The following is a 14,219-nucleotide window of genomic DNA, read 5'->3' on the forward strand; positions in this document are numbered from 1 at the left end:
CTCCCCATTTTCGAAATGCTCTCTTTCGAAACTGCCAATTTAAACATACTATTGAAATGTAAATAGAAATATATGAGAATTCTGTGCAATTGTAATTTGCGTTAATATCTGTAATTTAGAAAATTTCGAAATCCTCATAATGTCTGATCCTTCTTCGATCATTGAGAAAAAGAATCGAGATTCTTCTAAAAGTCATCCTCAAAGATTTATTTTTCTCTAACGAAATCCAATACATTCAAATAATATTAAGGTTATATTTGATGCAGTCTGTTTCAATGTGCTTGATCAGAGAGCTATGCTAATGATGGGGAAATACTGAGACCTTCGTCCTCTCTTCCGCGTCTTTCGTGACCTTTAACTGTCAGCTCCTATTTCTTCGAAATGTAGTTCGTTATCAAAATACGAAGTTGAATAAGAACATCAACCGATAAAAATTATATTTTTTTCTTGTTACTCCTTCAGTTTCATATGTTCTTTTTACAGTGAAACATAACGCTCATTCATTGATAATGCTATGAGTGCGTTGCCTCCTTCTGAAACAGAAAGTGTAGTTAAAATGCGCCTAATCGGTTTTCGACTGGGTATGCCTGTTGTCATGAATAAATACAAACAGCAGCTATCTATTTGAATATTCCCAGCGGCTGTTAGCACTGGAATTTAATCCGTAATAATTTTGTTCATAAACTGAGTAGCGTCACTAAACAGAAACGGCATGAAGAAGTCAAACAGAAGCTGGGCATGGTTAGTAGTTTTTGCTGCCTGTCTCATCAATTTAATCATGGCAGGACTAGGAAGAATGGGTGGCATTCTGTATGTCGCTTTCATCGACACTTTCCATGTGGACAGGAAAACAGCTTCCGCTCCCTTCAGCATTCGGGCTGGGACCAGGTATTTATTAGGTGAGTAAATTTTATTTCATTATGATATTTATAAACGGCAGAAAGTTGTGCTTAATCCTAGTATGCGCTCCACACACGGGATTTGGCGACATCATGATGAGCAGTTAATGCGGTGTGTACAATGCGGACACAGCATTAAATTTTAGCACACAATTTTTCTATTTTGTTCTGTGTTTTATCTTTTCTCATTTCGTCATATCAGTGTTCAGTTTTCTTAGCAAGATGACCTACAAAACTGTTTTTTGGCTTTTTATTATTAATTTTTTGTATTTAACGTCGCCTTCTTCGCGTGTATGTCACATAATATTTAACAGTAAAATCACGAAATATTTAAAAACAGATTATCTTTAGAATTCCCGATAGATTGTTAGGAGTTATCATGCCTTTTCTTAATATAGCTACATTATTTCTTTAATAACTAGCCACAATTAGTCGCTTAAAATAATTTTCATAAAGAAAAAAAGTGTATAATGATTATAATTATTCCAGCTAGTATCATTTCATAAAACTATTTAATATTTCTGATTAAATATCTCATGATTTTAATGTCTTTTATCTGAATAAGTCATATTATAAAGCAGAAAAGTATTCTTAAGGACTGTGTTTATTGCTTTGAAATCACTTCCTTTGTTACTAAGTAACCTTCCAGAATAAATCTGAAAGTTAAATAAATATTTTAGGCTCTACTGAATAACAACACGCTGGGGAGCGGAAAATAAAAGTATTTTATTTACGGCAGTGGTCAACACATTGCTTTCAAATAACCAAGTTTGTTGATTAAACCTGAAATATATTGTTACAAAATGTACAGGCGCGGTAAGATGGCTTCCCCGCAAAGCAGTTTTAGGGTTGCCATAAAATGACAAAAGAAGGCATGGTTGCCACATTTGACGAAAAATCGCCCATTTGGCGATATTTGGCGCCAAAACCTTCTGGAACCTTCTGGAACGAATTCTTACCGGTTTAGCCCAGAATGTTCTCGAACACAAGCCGAAAGCTATATAAACCCTGCTGGTCCGCAGTCAGAGTGTGCTTCATCGAGAGGAAGAGTCAGAGTGCCTCGTCTGGACTGCGAGTTGGTTAGTATAGAGTGAGTGTGTCTCATCTAGTCAGTCCGTGCGGAGTCGATCGAATTGACAGCCGGGCAGTGAGTGCCGAGTGCGTCGTCGAGTCCATCGAAGGATTCTCTTAGTGTATCGCGGTTAGCGCATCGTCGAGAGAGTGTGTTAAGCTCCGGGAAGCATATTTCACAAGTGCACATCTGTGTAGCCACCGAGGGAGTGGCTTCTAGGATGGATCAATGAGCATCCAGTAATATTTCTTCATGTCACCTGACCTTTCCCGTGCTTTAAGATTTAAGCAAGATGGTTGAAAATACTCTGCCACGCAATTTTCTGTAAAAAATGATTAAAGCATCGTCGATTGTTTCTGAAACTTTTCATTGCGAAGTTAGATCAAATATAGGCAAGTATGAAGATTTCACTACTTGGTTGAAATAAATACGAACACATGTTGGATACTTTGCAAAAATATCGATGTGAAATATTACTTAATAAGTGGTAAATAAGATAAAGAAAGAAATATGTGATAAACATATGATCGCAAATGCAATCTTTACATAAAACTATGCGTATCAGAAAAATATTTACACCAATTATATATGTAAATAGAAGTCAGCACTTTTTTTGCAGTCTGTATGAAAAAGATGATCCATAATAATAGCCAATGCAGAATTTTATTCGAAGTGAACTTCACTAATTTGCATTCGTATTCATTTAGTGTGTTAAATTTCACATTTAATAACTGATCACTCTTAAATATTCTGTTTACACAAGAAATACTCATCAAACAGAATGAATTTATCTTATTCACAACGAATATATTCAACTTATTCACATAACTTTTAATTTTTACAATGAATATATTCAGATCATATGTATTCTGAATCTTACACTTTAAAAATCAAAAGAATGCAAGCACTGAAATAAGAAAACACTAGATTCATTGTAACACTTTCAGTCATTCTCATCTCAATTTAAAAAAATATACACTTGAATTATCTTAATCCACATAATATGCCGTGAACATCAAATATTAATGCGTGATAAAAATTTTGAAAGTGAAATGTCAGCGATTAATTAAACTCAGAAAACGAAAGCACTACAAGATTTCTACTATTACGCCATATATTTATAACTTCGAAACAAACGCAAATTAAAACATAAACAACATACGTTTGTAGAGACATCAGGATTTTTTGGAAGCAGGCAAGATGAAAAATTAGCAACCGCCTTCGCCGGGAATCGAACCACGGACCTCTGGAATACCAGCCCAGCGTGCTACCGTTACACCACGAAGGCACGCTAGGGAATTGGGAGAAATGCCTTATACGTTCACATGCACGAAGATTTAGCGTCACAAGAGCAATAGCAGCTCATTGGTCCATTTTTGAATTGGTCCAATTTTGAACCCCTCCCTCAGTGGCTGCGCTTATGTGCACTTGTGAAATATGCCTCCGGGAATGACTGAACAGAAGAGTCGGGAGCTGTGCTCTGTGTGTCGTCGAGTGCATCGCGAGTTGTAGCGTGGAGAATCTCGAGAGTACGTGGAGTTCCAAGAGCGACCGAGCAGAGTCGGGAGCTGTACTCTGGTGCTTTGCAGTTAAGCTGTCTCCACCGTTATAGCCTGATAACCTGAAGGCTGTGTCGCTGATTGTTCCAGCGAGTTTATAGTAGATTTTCGACGACTGTAAAGTGTTTTGGAGCTGTCCTGATAAATATTGGTAAATAAAGTGTGTTTCGATACTTCATCAAGGAGTACTGTCATTATTCACTCCAAATCTGCACGAACCCCGTACGAACGTGAAGTGAAGGAAGAAAATAACGTAACAACTGGTGTCAGAAAAGAAAAACGCGACGATATTTATATCTTACACTTTGGCGAATTACAGCAGTCTGACACATTGCTGATCAAAATATCGTGTTTCGAATAGTGTTGCCACTTCTCGTTTTCAAATCGCTGAGTTTGCGAAATTGAAAATTCATTAAATTTGTACAAAATATGAAATAAATAAAAAAAAAAACAAATTCGAAATTCAAAACTCGGATTTAGAGGTGCACATGTTCGGTTGGAATACTGCGTGCATTAAAAATTTGGTGGCTCCATTGTTGGTGGGCCATTGTTTTCGCAATAGAAGGAACACACACATATATATATATACATATATATATATATATATATATATATATACAAACATATTCTTCATTATTTAGCTTTCTTTTAATAATACATGGCGATAGCATTTGGTGCCTATAGTTTGAAAAGCGAATCGCACACAAAAGTGATACGGACAAAAAGTGAGTGTCGAGATAAGTAGCACCTGCGGTGCTGAAAAAATAATGAGCCAAACAGCAGGCTTCATGAATTATAAATTATCTAGCAGAATCCTAATTCTATATCACACTGTTTTCTTTTATTTGACCAACTTGTTTGTAAGGTTCAGTTGTTTTAATCAACCAGTTACTTTTTGTTCTAGATCTTTACTGTCACTTCTCCCTTCCGTTTTTCCAGCAAAATAAGTTCGCGTTTATTTCAAGTTTTTAGATTATAAGACAGGGCATGTTCTGCTTGTCGAGGCTACGTTACTAGGTTGCTAGATAAAATAAGTTTCGTAGTCTTCGGCATTGCGTTTTAATTGCCAATAGTTGATATCCACGCCGGTAAAGTTTTGAACCAACTTCGCGTTATCTTTCGCTACTAGCTTATTTGAAATTAAATTATACATTTGAATTTTCCGTGCATCAGGTTATCTCGCCACAAATGGTTGGCTGATTTGTAAGCACCAGGTTTGCCTTTTTACTTCCTTGTACGAAGTAAAAAGGAAGTATTGTAATTGCGAAAAGTTTCAGTCAGCATATTTCAACGAAAATATTCATTTTGACCGCTATCGAATGCAATTTAACGATGTTTTTGCTTGATATCTGTACATAAGGACAGAATAAAATACTCGTTTCCTCCAAAAAAAATTATAAAACTGCTTTAAAATTAATCTGGAAAGAATTTTTCGTGGCGTCTGTACGAACGTTTGTACGTACGTACGTATCTCGCATAACTCAAAAACGAGTAACCTCAGAAAGTTGAAATTTTGTATGTCGGACTGCTATAACATGTAGATGTGCACCTCGTATTTTGGTTGCAATCGGCCTCACCAAACGTATATAAATATATTTATATATATATCCACTCTGTTACCCGGCTCAGTGATCTCCGTTTCTTTACTCTTATATGTTTGTAAATTGTACATTTTTTGCTTTAAAAATGATTGAATTATGTTGTTTTTATCTTCCGGTTAAGGTTTTTATGCCTTTAGTAAATCTTCATGCAATGTGTTTAGAATTATCAAACAATTTTAAAGTTGTTTAAATGCCACAAGGCTTTTTTTTTATGGCGGCCATTGATTGTTTACATTTGAAACAGCAGACTAATAGATTTGTTGCCAATCTAGAGAAACTTAGCTTCGCAACAACAAAGATAACGCCTTCATTTATTATTGCCAATTAAATCATGCTTAATCCTTTCTGGAATTTTTTCGAGGAAATAAGTGTTTAAGATTTACTTCGTAATTTTTAATACAGATATTTTGAGTTTTTATGTATTTTTGCCTTCTCGCGAAGTGAGAACTGAATTAATTGAATGAGAAATACTCAGTCGTCTGTGAAAATCTGTTTCTTTTTTGTTTTGTTTGCTTAATTTCTTTTATACATCGTTCTAGCTTTATTATAGTATTTGAATAGAACATGTGGCAACGATTAGATAATTCTATTCTTTAAATGATATAAATTTTGTGCATTCTGAGTTATAAAATGAACGAAATATAATACTTTTAAGTGAATCTAGCGTCAGAGTGTCGCTATGGTAAACAAATACTAGAGTGAATTTTAAAGAATGCATTTATTCTATTGTGGTTTATGCGTTGTCGGCGAAGTAGATTTAATTCAATCCAATACGTTTAAATGAAATGCAAGAAAAAATGCGTATAATTTAATATTCCGTACAAGGAAGTCATGTGGTGTACACATCAGATATTTTAGTTTTTAATAAAGGGTCTTTTACATTATTCTCAAATTTCAGTTGTTACTTTTTATTTAACCATAATACTCTTCCAGTCTATCTAAAGTTTATCATTTATGATTTCCAAGAATATTTCTAAACTTCATAAGTTAGATTTATATGGATTTATAAACAATATTTCTTGCAGATTGAATTGCTTCTGGAAACTTTCCATTAAAATCGGAAAAATTAATTTTTTCTTTTAACGTTTATTAGTTAGAAAGAAACTCTACACGTTGCAATCATATATATACCTATGAAATAATTTTCTATAATTTCATGAAATAATAAATAAAGGTACCATGAAATAATTTTCCTATTTTCTGTATGTTTTAAGAATTCTAACATCAAACTGTGAGACATGTTATAGTGTTGCGTGGCCCCAACTTGTCAGCAACAGTGGTAGTGACTGCTATGAACTGTAAATTACACAAACTCGTAAGAAGGGTTTAAGTCCCTTTTTATTCCACTTTAGAAATAACAGCTGAATGCTTTAGAAATAACAGCTGCGTCCGCTTGCCGCTCACAAACTACGCCGACCCGGCGGTTTAACAAAACAGAAATGTGAAACTAAAAATAAATGACAGGATGAATAAATAACGAGATCAGTACCTACGAAGCTCTAATATCGTAACTAACTTAACCGCGTTCTAAGATACAGCTGAGATTCAGCAAGCTTACTGATTAAGCAGTTGAAGATTCAACGAACTGCCGAAATAGGCACACAGGCCGAAACGCGCGGTTCTTAAATTTCTACCTAGCAACCTTCACGCTCGCGATTCAAGAAGCACACATATAGTCTCGTTTCCCTTCTATTTAAACTCAACTTACTTCTGCTAAAATTTGAATATACTGCGCGTTCTACTACAATTTACGTACTCTGGCATTGGCAATTCTAGGAGAAAGTAAAGGCTTGACAGGAAAGATAGCTTAAACTTAAAATAAATGTTAGTTAAAATAAATATAAACCCTACAATGTAACTGAAGTTATTTACTTGTTAATAGTTTCTCCATAAAGAATTTTTTCCTTAGGTCCTGTCGTTGGTATTTTGGGCCAGAAATACGGCGTGCGGGCAGTAACTCTTTTTGGAGGAATAATCGGCACCATCAGTGCGGCTGGTTGCTTTTTTGTTCAAGATATTGTCTGGGTGACTGTTCTTTGGGGCGGCATTAATGGTGAGTATTATTCTGCGGCTTTATCGATGGTTGTTACTTGCGAAAACCCATAATTGTTCATATTTTATGGTTGAAAAATCGCTGTTTTACGTTTTTCGGTATCTGCGTAAATTATATCCCGCAGAACTTACCTCCAGGATATATTCGCACATATTCTCAAAATATTCTCAAAAATCTTTCATACAGTACTCTCAAATATATTTCTGTTTTCGGTGTGTTAAGACGACTGGGTAAAAAGGAAAAAAGGCGCAGAGAAGTTTTATGAGTTTTAATAAAGTATTTGACAGAAAGGACAAAACATTTATACTTTATAACTAAAATATAACTATATTTATTGATATAAATGGTGACAACTTCGTAGCCTATAACCACTTGTTTCACTATGCGTGTTTGAAATATGGTACCATATTTTTTACTATTTTACATAGTTTGCAGTTTATTTATAAACATAACCAAATATGATAATTCTTAAATTAATTTAATTCTTTGGGCAAATAAATTATTTTTAAACTCACTGACAAATCGCAAGACTTACTCAGTTAAAGCATTTGGCAGTTTAGTAACCAAGTAAATAATACACTGGTTATTCAGCCGGAATTCGAATTTTGGAGAGTGAGATAGCTGTTTTTTTTTTTTTTTTTTTAATTTTATTTTTATTTTTCTCTATGTATAAGGTAAATAGTTATACTTGGAGGAAAACTTCCTTTAGAATATCTTCCATGAAATCATCCTTCTTCTTAAGCAGACATCATTATTCGTTTGTTTTGCTATAATTGGTTAAACAGTACAACTTGAAATAATAACAACTGATTAAACAATATAACTTGGCTGTGCCGTAATTGATTAAACAGAATAGGATACTTGGATTTTACTACTTTAAATATTTCTTCGAATGTTTAACTTTATGTTACATATAAAGAACATCGAAATGGATACTAAAGGCAAAAATGGCCAATTAAAAGGCATACCGTTTCGCAATTAAAAGGCAATGGTAAGCACAAGCCCACGACATTAATCGTGGCAAGAAATTAAATGCTCCTGTTGTTGGCAAGACCTTTGACTACCGCTGACATCCCGACTTCAGCTCAGTTCTGCCCCCAGTTTTGAAAGAGAAAACATCGGGCAGGCTGATCTGAGAGTCCCCCAACTTCTCTTCCCTTAATTCGACCCTCTCGAGAGGACTTTCGTCTCACCGTATATTTAGACTGCCCGTATGCCGCACAGACACTGTACATTTATAAACATCCATGCCTTCTCCGGGATTCGAACCCGGCCCCTTTGGCACGGCAGTCAGAGTCACTAACCATTATCCCGTTCGCGCGGCTTTAAAATGCAAAAATATATATTTAACTTCTTAAAAACCGCTTGGTATTTTAAAAGTGTACTTGAGGCTTAGAAACGGTGAATAGATTTACTGTTTCATCAACTCTCAAGTTTACATACTCGAGTAATTTTTAACTTTTTAAATTTAATTACCTTAAGTTTGTTTGCTAACATTTGTTCATGTTTATCATTATGAGAATAAATTTCTTTTTTTAACAGGTCTTGCAACTGCACTTTCGGTCACACTTCTTCAGGTTGTGATAGCCCAGTATTTCGAAAAAGACACTGCTACAGCTGCAGGAATAGTATTTTCAGGCACATGCGTAGGATCATTTCTTTTCCCAGTATTTATAGATCTACTTCTTTTATATTATGGTCTTGACGGCACGTTCCTTATCATTGCTGCCATTGCAATGCATGTCATTCCAGCTGCAATGTTCCTCAGTGAACCTTCATGGCTTAATGATAGGAATAAACAAATGAAAAGACTTAGTGATGAGGAAGAAATCGTAGCATATGAGTATAATTTAAATAAAAGAGAATGCCCACTTCATGTGAAGGATGTTAAAGATAAAGCCAGTGGTAATACTATTTGCATGCCCGGAAAACAATTTAATGATTCTATAGGAAGAGAATCAGAATACTTAGAAAATTACATTGATTTTCTTTATTTGAGGAAAAATAAAGAACTGGTACTTCAGTTATTCACAATGAATAATTTATCAGAAAATATGTTACATAATGCTTCTGAAAAGGAGAAACAAATTACATTGACACAAGATGAAAACTCTCTTCTGAAAGGTAGTGAATTTCTTGAATTTAATGATGAAGTGATGCAAAATAAGCATGGAATTTTTCTCGATTTGATGAATTTCCTAAACGAAGATTTGATAAATCACTTTAATACAGTGTCCAAAGATGAGAAATCATATGATAAAGATCAACTGCTAAAAACACCCTCGGAAGTAAATAATACCAAACAATTTATCAAATGTAAACCTCAGTTGGATTCGAAAATTACATATGTTTATGAGGAACTCCCGTATAGCAAATTTTTTTTTAATCTGGAACAGTTGCAAGGTTATGGTGATAGCCAAATAATTTCCTTTTTCCCACAGCATAGTCCTTTTCAGGTTTTGAAAATAATTACAGAAATTCGGAAGATTCATGCATTATGTAATAAACTTCGATGTTTCGAACCAGATGAAGAAACCATCTCCCAAGAAAAATCAACAAAACTGGAAAACAGCGGAATAAATATTCAGAACCAACATATTATCAAACCAGTTAATTCTTTTCGGGTTCACATCAAAGCTGCGTTTCAGCTGCACTTGAATCCACTTTTCTTATTAATTTGTGTGTGTAGAATTGTTTATTTCATTACTATAACTTGCGCGGTTACAGTAACAGTCGATTTTGTCATCGATCAAGGTTTATTGGAAGACGATGGAAAATATGTTATTGCCGCCTTTTCTGCAGGTGATTTCATAGGACGATTATGCTTGGGATGGATTACGGATCGGAATTATATGAGTTTAGATAAATATATGTTGGTTATTATGATCCTCCAAGGTGTATGCACAATCTCACTACCAATAATGCATACTAGATATTCGTTATTTCCAACAATAGTAATATTTGGAATATTTATGGGTTCTGAATTTGTACAGAATCCTGTTTTAGTAAATAAATATATAGACAGTAGCAAACAGTCTATTGCCATGGGGTGCAATAATTTTTTCCCTGGTTTCTTAGGATTCGTTCTTCCAAGTTATATTGGTAAGTATGTTAAAATAGCTTTTAAATTTTTTGTGATGAGTATTGCATAAATATCTGAATGTCATCTTTTCAAAATCTTACTAAAATATCAGCTTTTCTTAAATTGATCTTTCAAAAAAGTATTATTACTTTGAATCCGTAATAAGGACTCAGTTGTAAAATGCTTGCGGAAAATTCGTTACTACTGTATTGCTATTATAAACGCTTATATCTTCCCGCTATATAATGTGCGGAATTGTCTTAGGAGCTTCAATGTGCTTGTTCTTGTTAGAAACTCGTCCTAAAGGAGTTGGTTCAAAATCTCTTTTGACATTCTTTCTAGCATTTTAGATGCAGTTGATGGCCACCAAGTTGCAAGTGTTCCAGTTGGTCATTTTTTGTTCAGCAACCTTCGGTAAACTGCATGTTTATACAAAAACCCAGATAAAACTAACATGAAGTAATTTCATTCTGTTTCGTTGCTTTAAAATTATATATGTCGTATAATAAAGAAACTAGTCACTAAACGGATTCTATATACCTGTGGAAAAATCAAACATTTAATTTTAAATATATAAGGTAAATAAAATAACTCCACATTAAAATTAGTAGCCGATTTTATTGAATTATTTTTTAGACATCAGATGTATCTCATAAAACCTTAGATTTAATGTGGGCATAGTCCTTCCGCCAACATTGTTTCCATAAAATCTTTTTTACTCGTTACATTACATTAAGGAACATTACAATTAGAAATATGCTATTGCTGTTTCAAATGACCAAAGAATTGCAAATTAGTACATTTATCTGAAAAAGTAAGTACCGATGGGTATTCTGATCAATACCCATCGGCCATTTAACTGTCGTATTACCGAAAACGTTGGCCAAAGTGCACAACAGGAGGTGACTGATTTTACACCTGCAAGAATGAGGAAGTCTCATGCAAGTTTTGAAAGAGAATACCCCATGGAACAGACCCTAAGGCCATCTACCCTCTTCCCGTGCCATTTAAACTCTCGAGAGGATTTTCATCTCGCTAGTATTTTAAGGGTCCCGTAACGCAAAGCCACTACGCACTTGCAAGCATGTCAGCCTTCCCCGGGATTCGAACCCAGGCTTAACGATAAGGCACTCAATAGCTCTGACCACTGTACTAATCAGGGAAGACTGCTCAGAAACAATATTTCAGAAAATAAATCCTTAGCCAGTTTTACCAATTATGCAGAGCAGTTTATATCTGATTTAGATGTATGATTTAAGAAGATAAAAAAGAAATTAGTACCTTTAATTTCAATTAATTTACTCTATAAAAATACTGCCGCGTGTTAATTATGTACTCTGGTGTATGAGTCCTTTATATTAAACTAGTGCTAATTTCTTATTTTCTTGTGCAGGTTATTTCAGGGATACAGTTGGAGCTTATAACGGAATTTTCTACATTAACGGTGTTTTATCAATTGCTGCAGGATTACTTTGGATTTTAAAACCCAAATTCGATCAATGCTTGTCATCAGGAAGTGCTAAGGAAAATGCTGCCTCAGAAATTATGTGAATTCACTATAGAAAATATTTTGTATTTAGTAATTAATTCTATTCGGCTGAGATTACTATAAAGAATTACATATTTGTTTCTCATCTAAAATCGAGTGGAAATAATTTCTCAACCAGTTTCACAGGATCACTATAGACGACAAATGTTTCTTTAATGAAATGCGTTTTTTCTTTTTTTACTTTCTTTGAGCATATTATTAATGAATGTTTATGCGGCTATAATAATTCTTCATTCTTAAACCCAATTCTTGATTATTTATGGTTATTTTTTAATTTTTCGACTGCACCTTTAAATGTTTTGTTACCAGTCCCAAGTACTCTCTACATTTCTCTCAAGAAAACACGCTTTTTAGCCTAGGAAATACCATTTACAACTTGTTATTATCTTCATTTTCCATGAAAATGTTGAGCCATTATATCTCAAAGTAAGAGTTATTCATCTCCTGTATAAATAACTGATAATTGCATAAAATGTTTCACAAAATGCATAATTTTTATTTATCAGTCAGCATGACATGATCATTCTAGTTGCGAATATGCTGTAATATTAAAGATATTATGCTTTTAAAATATAACTGAAACCTTTTTAATTGAATCAACACCAGTCAACATGTGTTGTTCAACTAGAATTCGAATTTTTAAAGTCCAAACAACGTCCGGAGGTTGTTGTTTGGACTTTAAAAATCAACAGTGTATAACAATAAAAAACAACAATAAAATCTATTCAACCTACTTTTTCGGTTCCTCCAATTTTTTAGTATTAAATTTTATTTAAGTGTTTTCTTTTCTCTTTTTAACATTTCCAGTTCCTTTGTGCGTATTACTTGCGCTTAGCAATTTAAAGGTTTGAAATTTTTAAAGTATATTTGTAGACTACATCTAATATAAAAACACATCAATCAAAATGCTAAACTTAATTTTCAATAATTCATTGGTTTTCATTCCGTTATTTCCCCTTTACGTTCTAAAAATAATCGCTTACAATAAATTGCTCTATAGTGCATCATTTCAAAATTAATCCAAGTCATACGATTTTTGCATAACCCTCAAGACATAGTATTTATTTAAATTTCAACCAATAATGTATTCAAATTTGGGAACCGAAACTTACTATTAGCCAATGAGGGCTAATCTGAACTGAAACAAAACCATTCTGAACCCAACTTTCATATTCGACTAGTCGCACTTACTCTCTGCTTCCCTGCCTATCTCAATTGTCATGGCTTCTTTTATAACCGCAATGTCTTAAAAAATGTCAAATGCATTCAAAATGAGCACTCTTAGCGTTATTTATCTGTGATCCATCAAAAATCAATTTTTGTCAACGAAAAAAAACAAAAATCATTAAGTCTGTCATTACATCTTAAAGCACATATATGTCTTCAGTATCTATAAAGACCACACACACACAGTAAGAACGGAGGCTTAATGTTGCCCGCAGTTATCGTTCTGTTAATTTGGCAACATTGCTTTCACATCTTCCATGCAAAGATATTGAGATCAATAGTCACGGAATATTACGCGATGGAATAAAGTGTTATTAAGATGAAACATATTAGATATATAAGGAAAATTATGCAGAAATAGATTGTGAAACATAACTAGTCGAAAATTATGCATTAAATTAAACAAAAGTTCAAAAACGTATCTAGTAATTCGAGACAACAGTCTAGGTCAGGGTTTCTTAAACTGTGGGTCGCGGGACCTGCAGCAGGGGGTCGCCAAAAATTTTAGCAGTTTTGATATTTATTTAACTTATTATAATCATTTTACAATTACCAAATCTGTTGACACAATGTATCTGAAAATAGATAAAGACAATACAGACAAAGAAAAAAAAGAAAACGTTTCGACGTATTCTTTTTTATAATATAAACGTTCATTTTTTTTTTTCTTTTGCTTTGCACGTGACGCTGTCATTTCGTCTGCTACTTATATTTAAAATTTTCACATTGTTCTATCTCTTAAAAATTGATAGTTTCACTCACGCGTGTGTCGGATTTGCGCAATACTTATGGGTTCCTAGAAAATTTTTGTTAAATATTATGGAGTCCCGGGGGTCGCTAAAACATCTCAGTTATAAAAGTGGGTAGCGAGTGAAAAAATTTTAAGAAACTCTGGTCTAGATTATGGGCATTAAAACCCATAACGGCACCAGATTCATATGGGCCATAAGAACATCTATTTGTCATCATATCTGCGGTTTCTCGCGAACTATCGCAGACACCGAAAACGGTTTCTGCCAGCTGAGAAACTTCGATTACATCATCATTTAGTACAGGTGAATATTCAAAAACACACCTGCAGCTAAATCTCGCAAAATTCCGTACCTTCAACCTTTCTAGATTTCAGTGATGCTATGGCGCCTAGCCTATTTTTACTGCTGTTAATTTGACAACTGGG

General features: G+C 33.9%; 1 protein-coding gene and 1 non-coding gene across 2 annotated transcripts; one reads left to right on the forward strand and one right to left on the reverse strand.

Annotated features, from left to right (window-relative positions):
* The first annotated feature begins 480 nt into the window (after window positions 1–480).
* LOC118205361 (uncharacterized) lies at window positions 481–11,907 on the forward strand. Its single transcript, XM_035377650.2, has 4 exons — window positions 481–899; window positions 7,041–7,184; window positions 8,727–10,286; window positions 11,660–11,907. The coding sequence occupies exons 1-4, from the start codon at window positions 713–715 to the stop codon at window positions 11,815–11,817; spliced, it is 2,049 nt and encodes a 682-aa protein (XP_035233541.1). The 5' UTR covers window positions 481–712; the 3' UTR covers window positions 11,818–11,907.
* On the reverse strand, window positions 3,188–3,259 carry TRNAT-GGU (transfer RNA threonine (anticodon GGU)). Its single transcript has one exon. It is a non-coding gene; the product is annotated as a tRNA-Thr (tRNA).
* Window positions 11,908–14,219: the final 2,312 nt, after the last annotated feature.

Source organism: Stegodyphus dumicola, chromosome 1 (assembly GCF_044657685.1).
Source record: "Stegodyphus dumicola isolate Sdum_Otavi_A_Nest chromosome 1, ASM4465768v1".
Lineage (NCBI taxonomy): Eukaryota > Metazoa > Arthropoda > Arachnida > Araneae > Eresidae > Stegodyphus > Stegodyphus dumicola.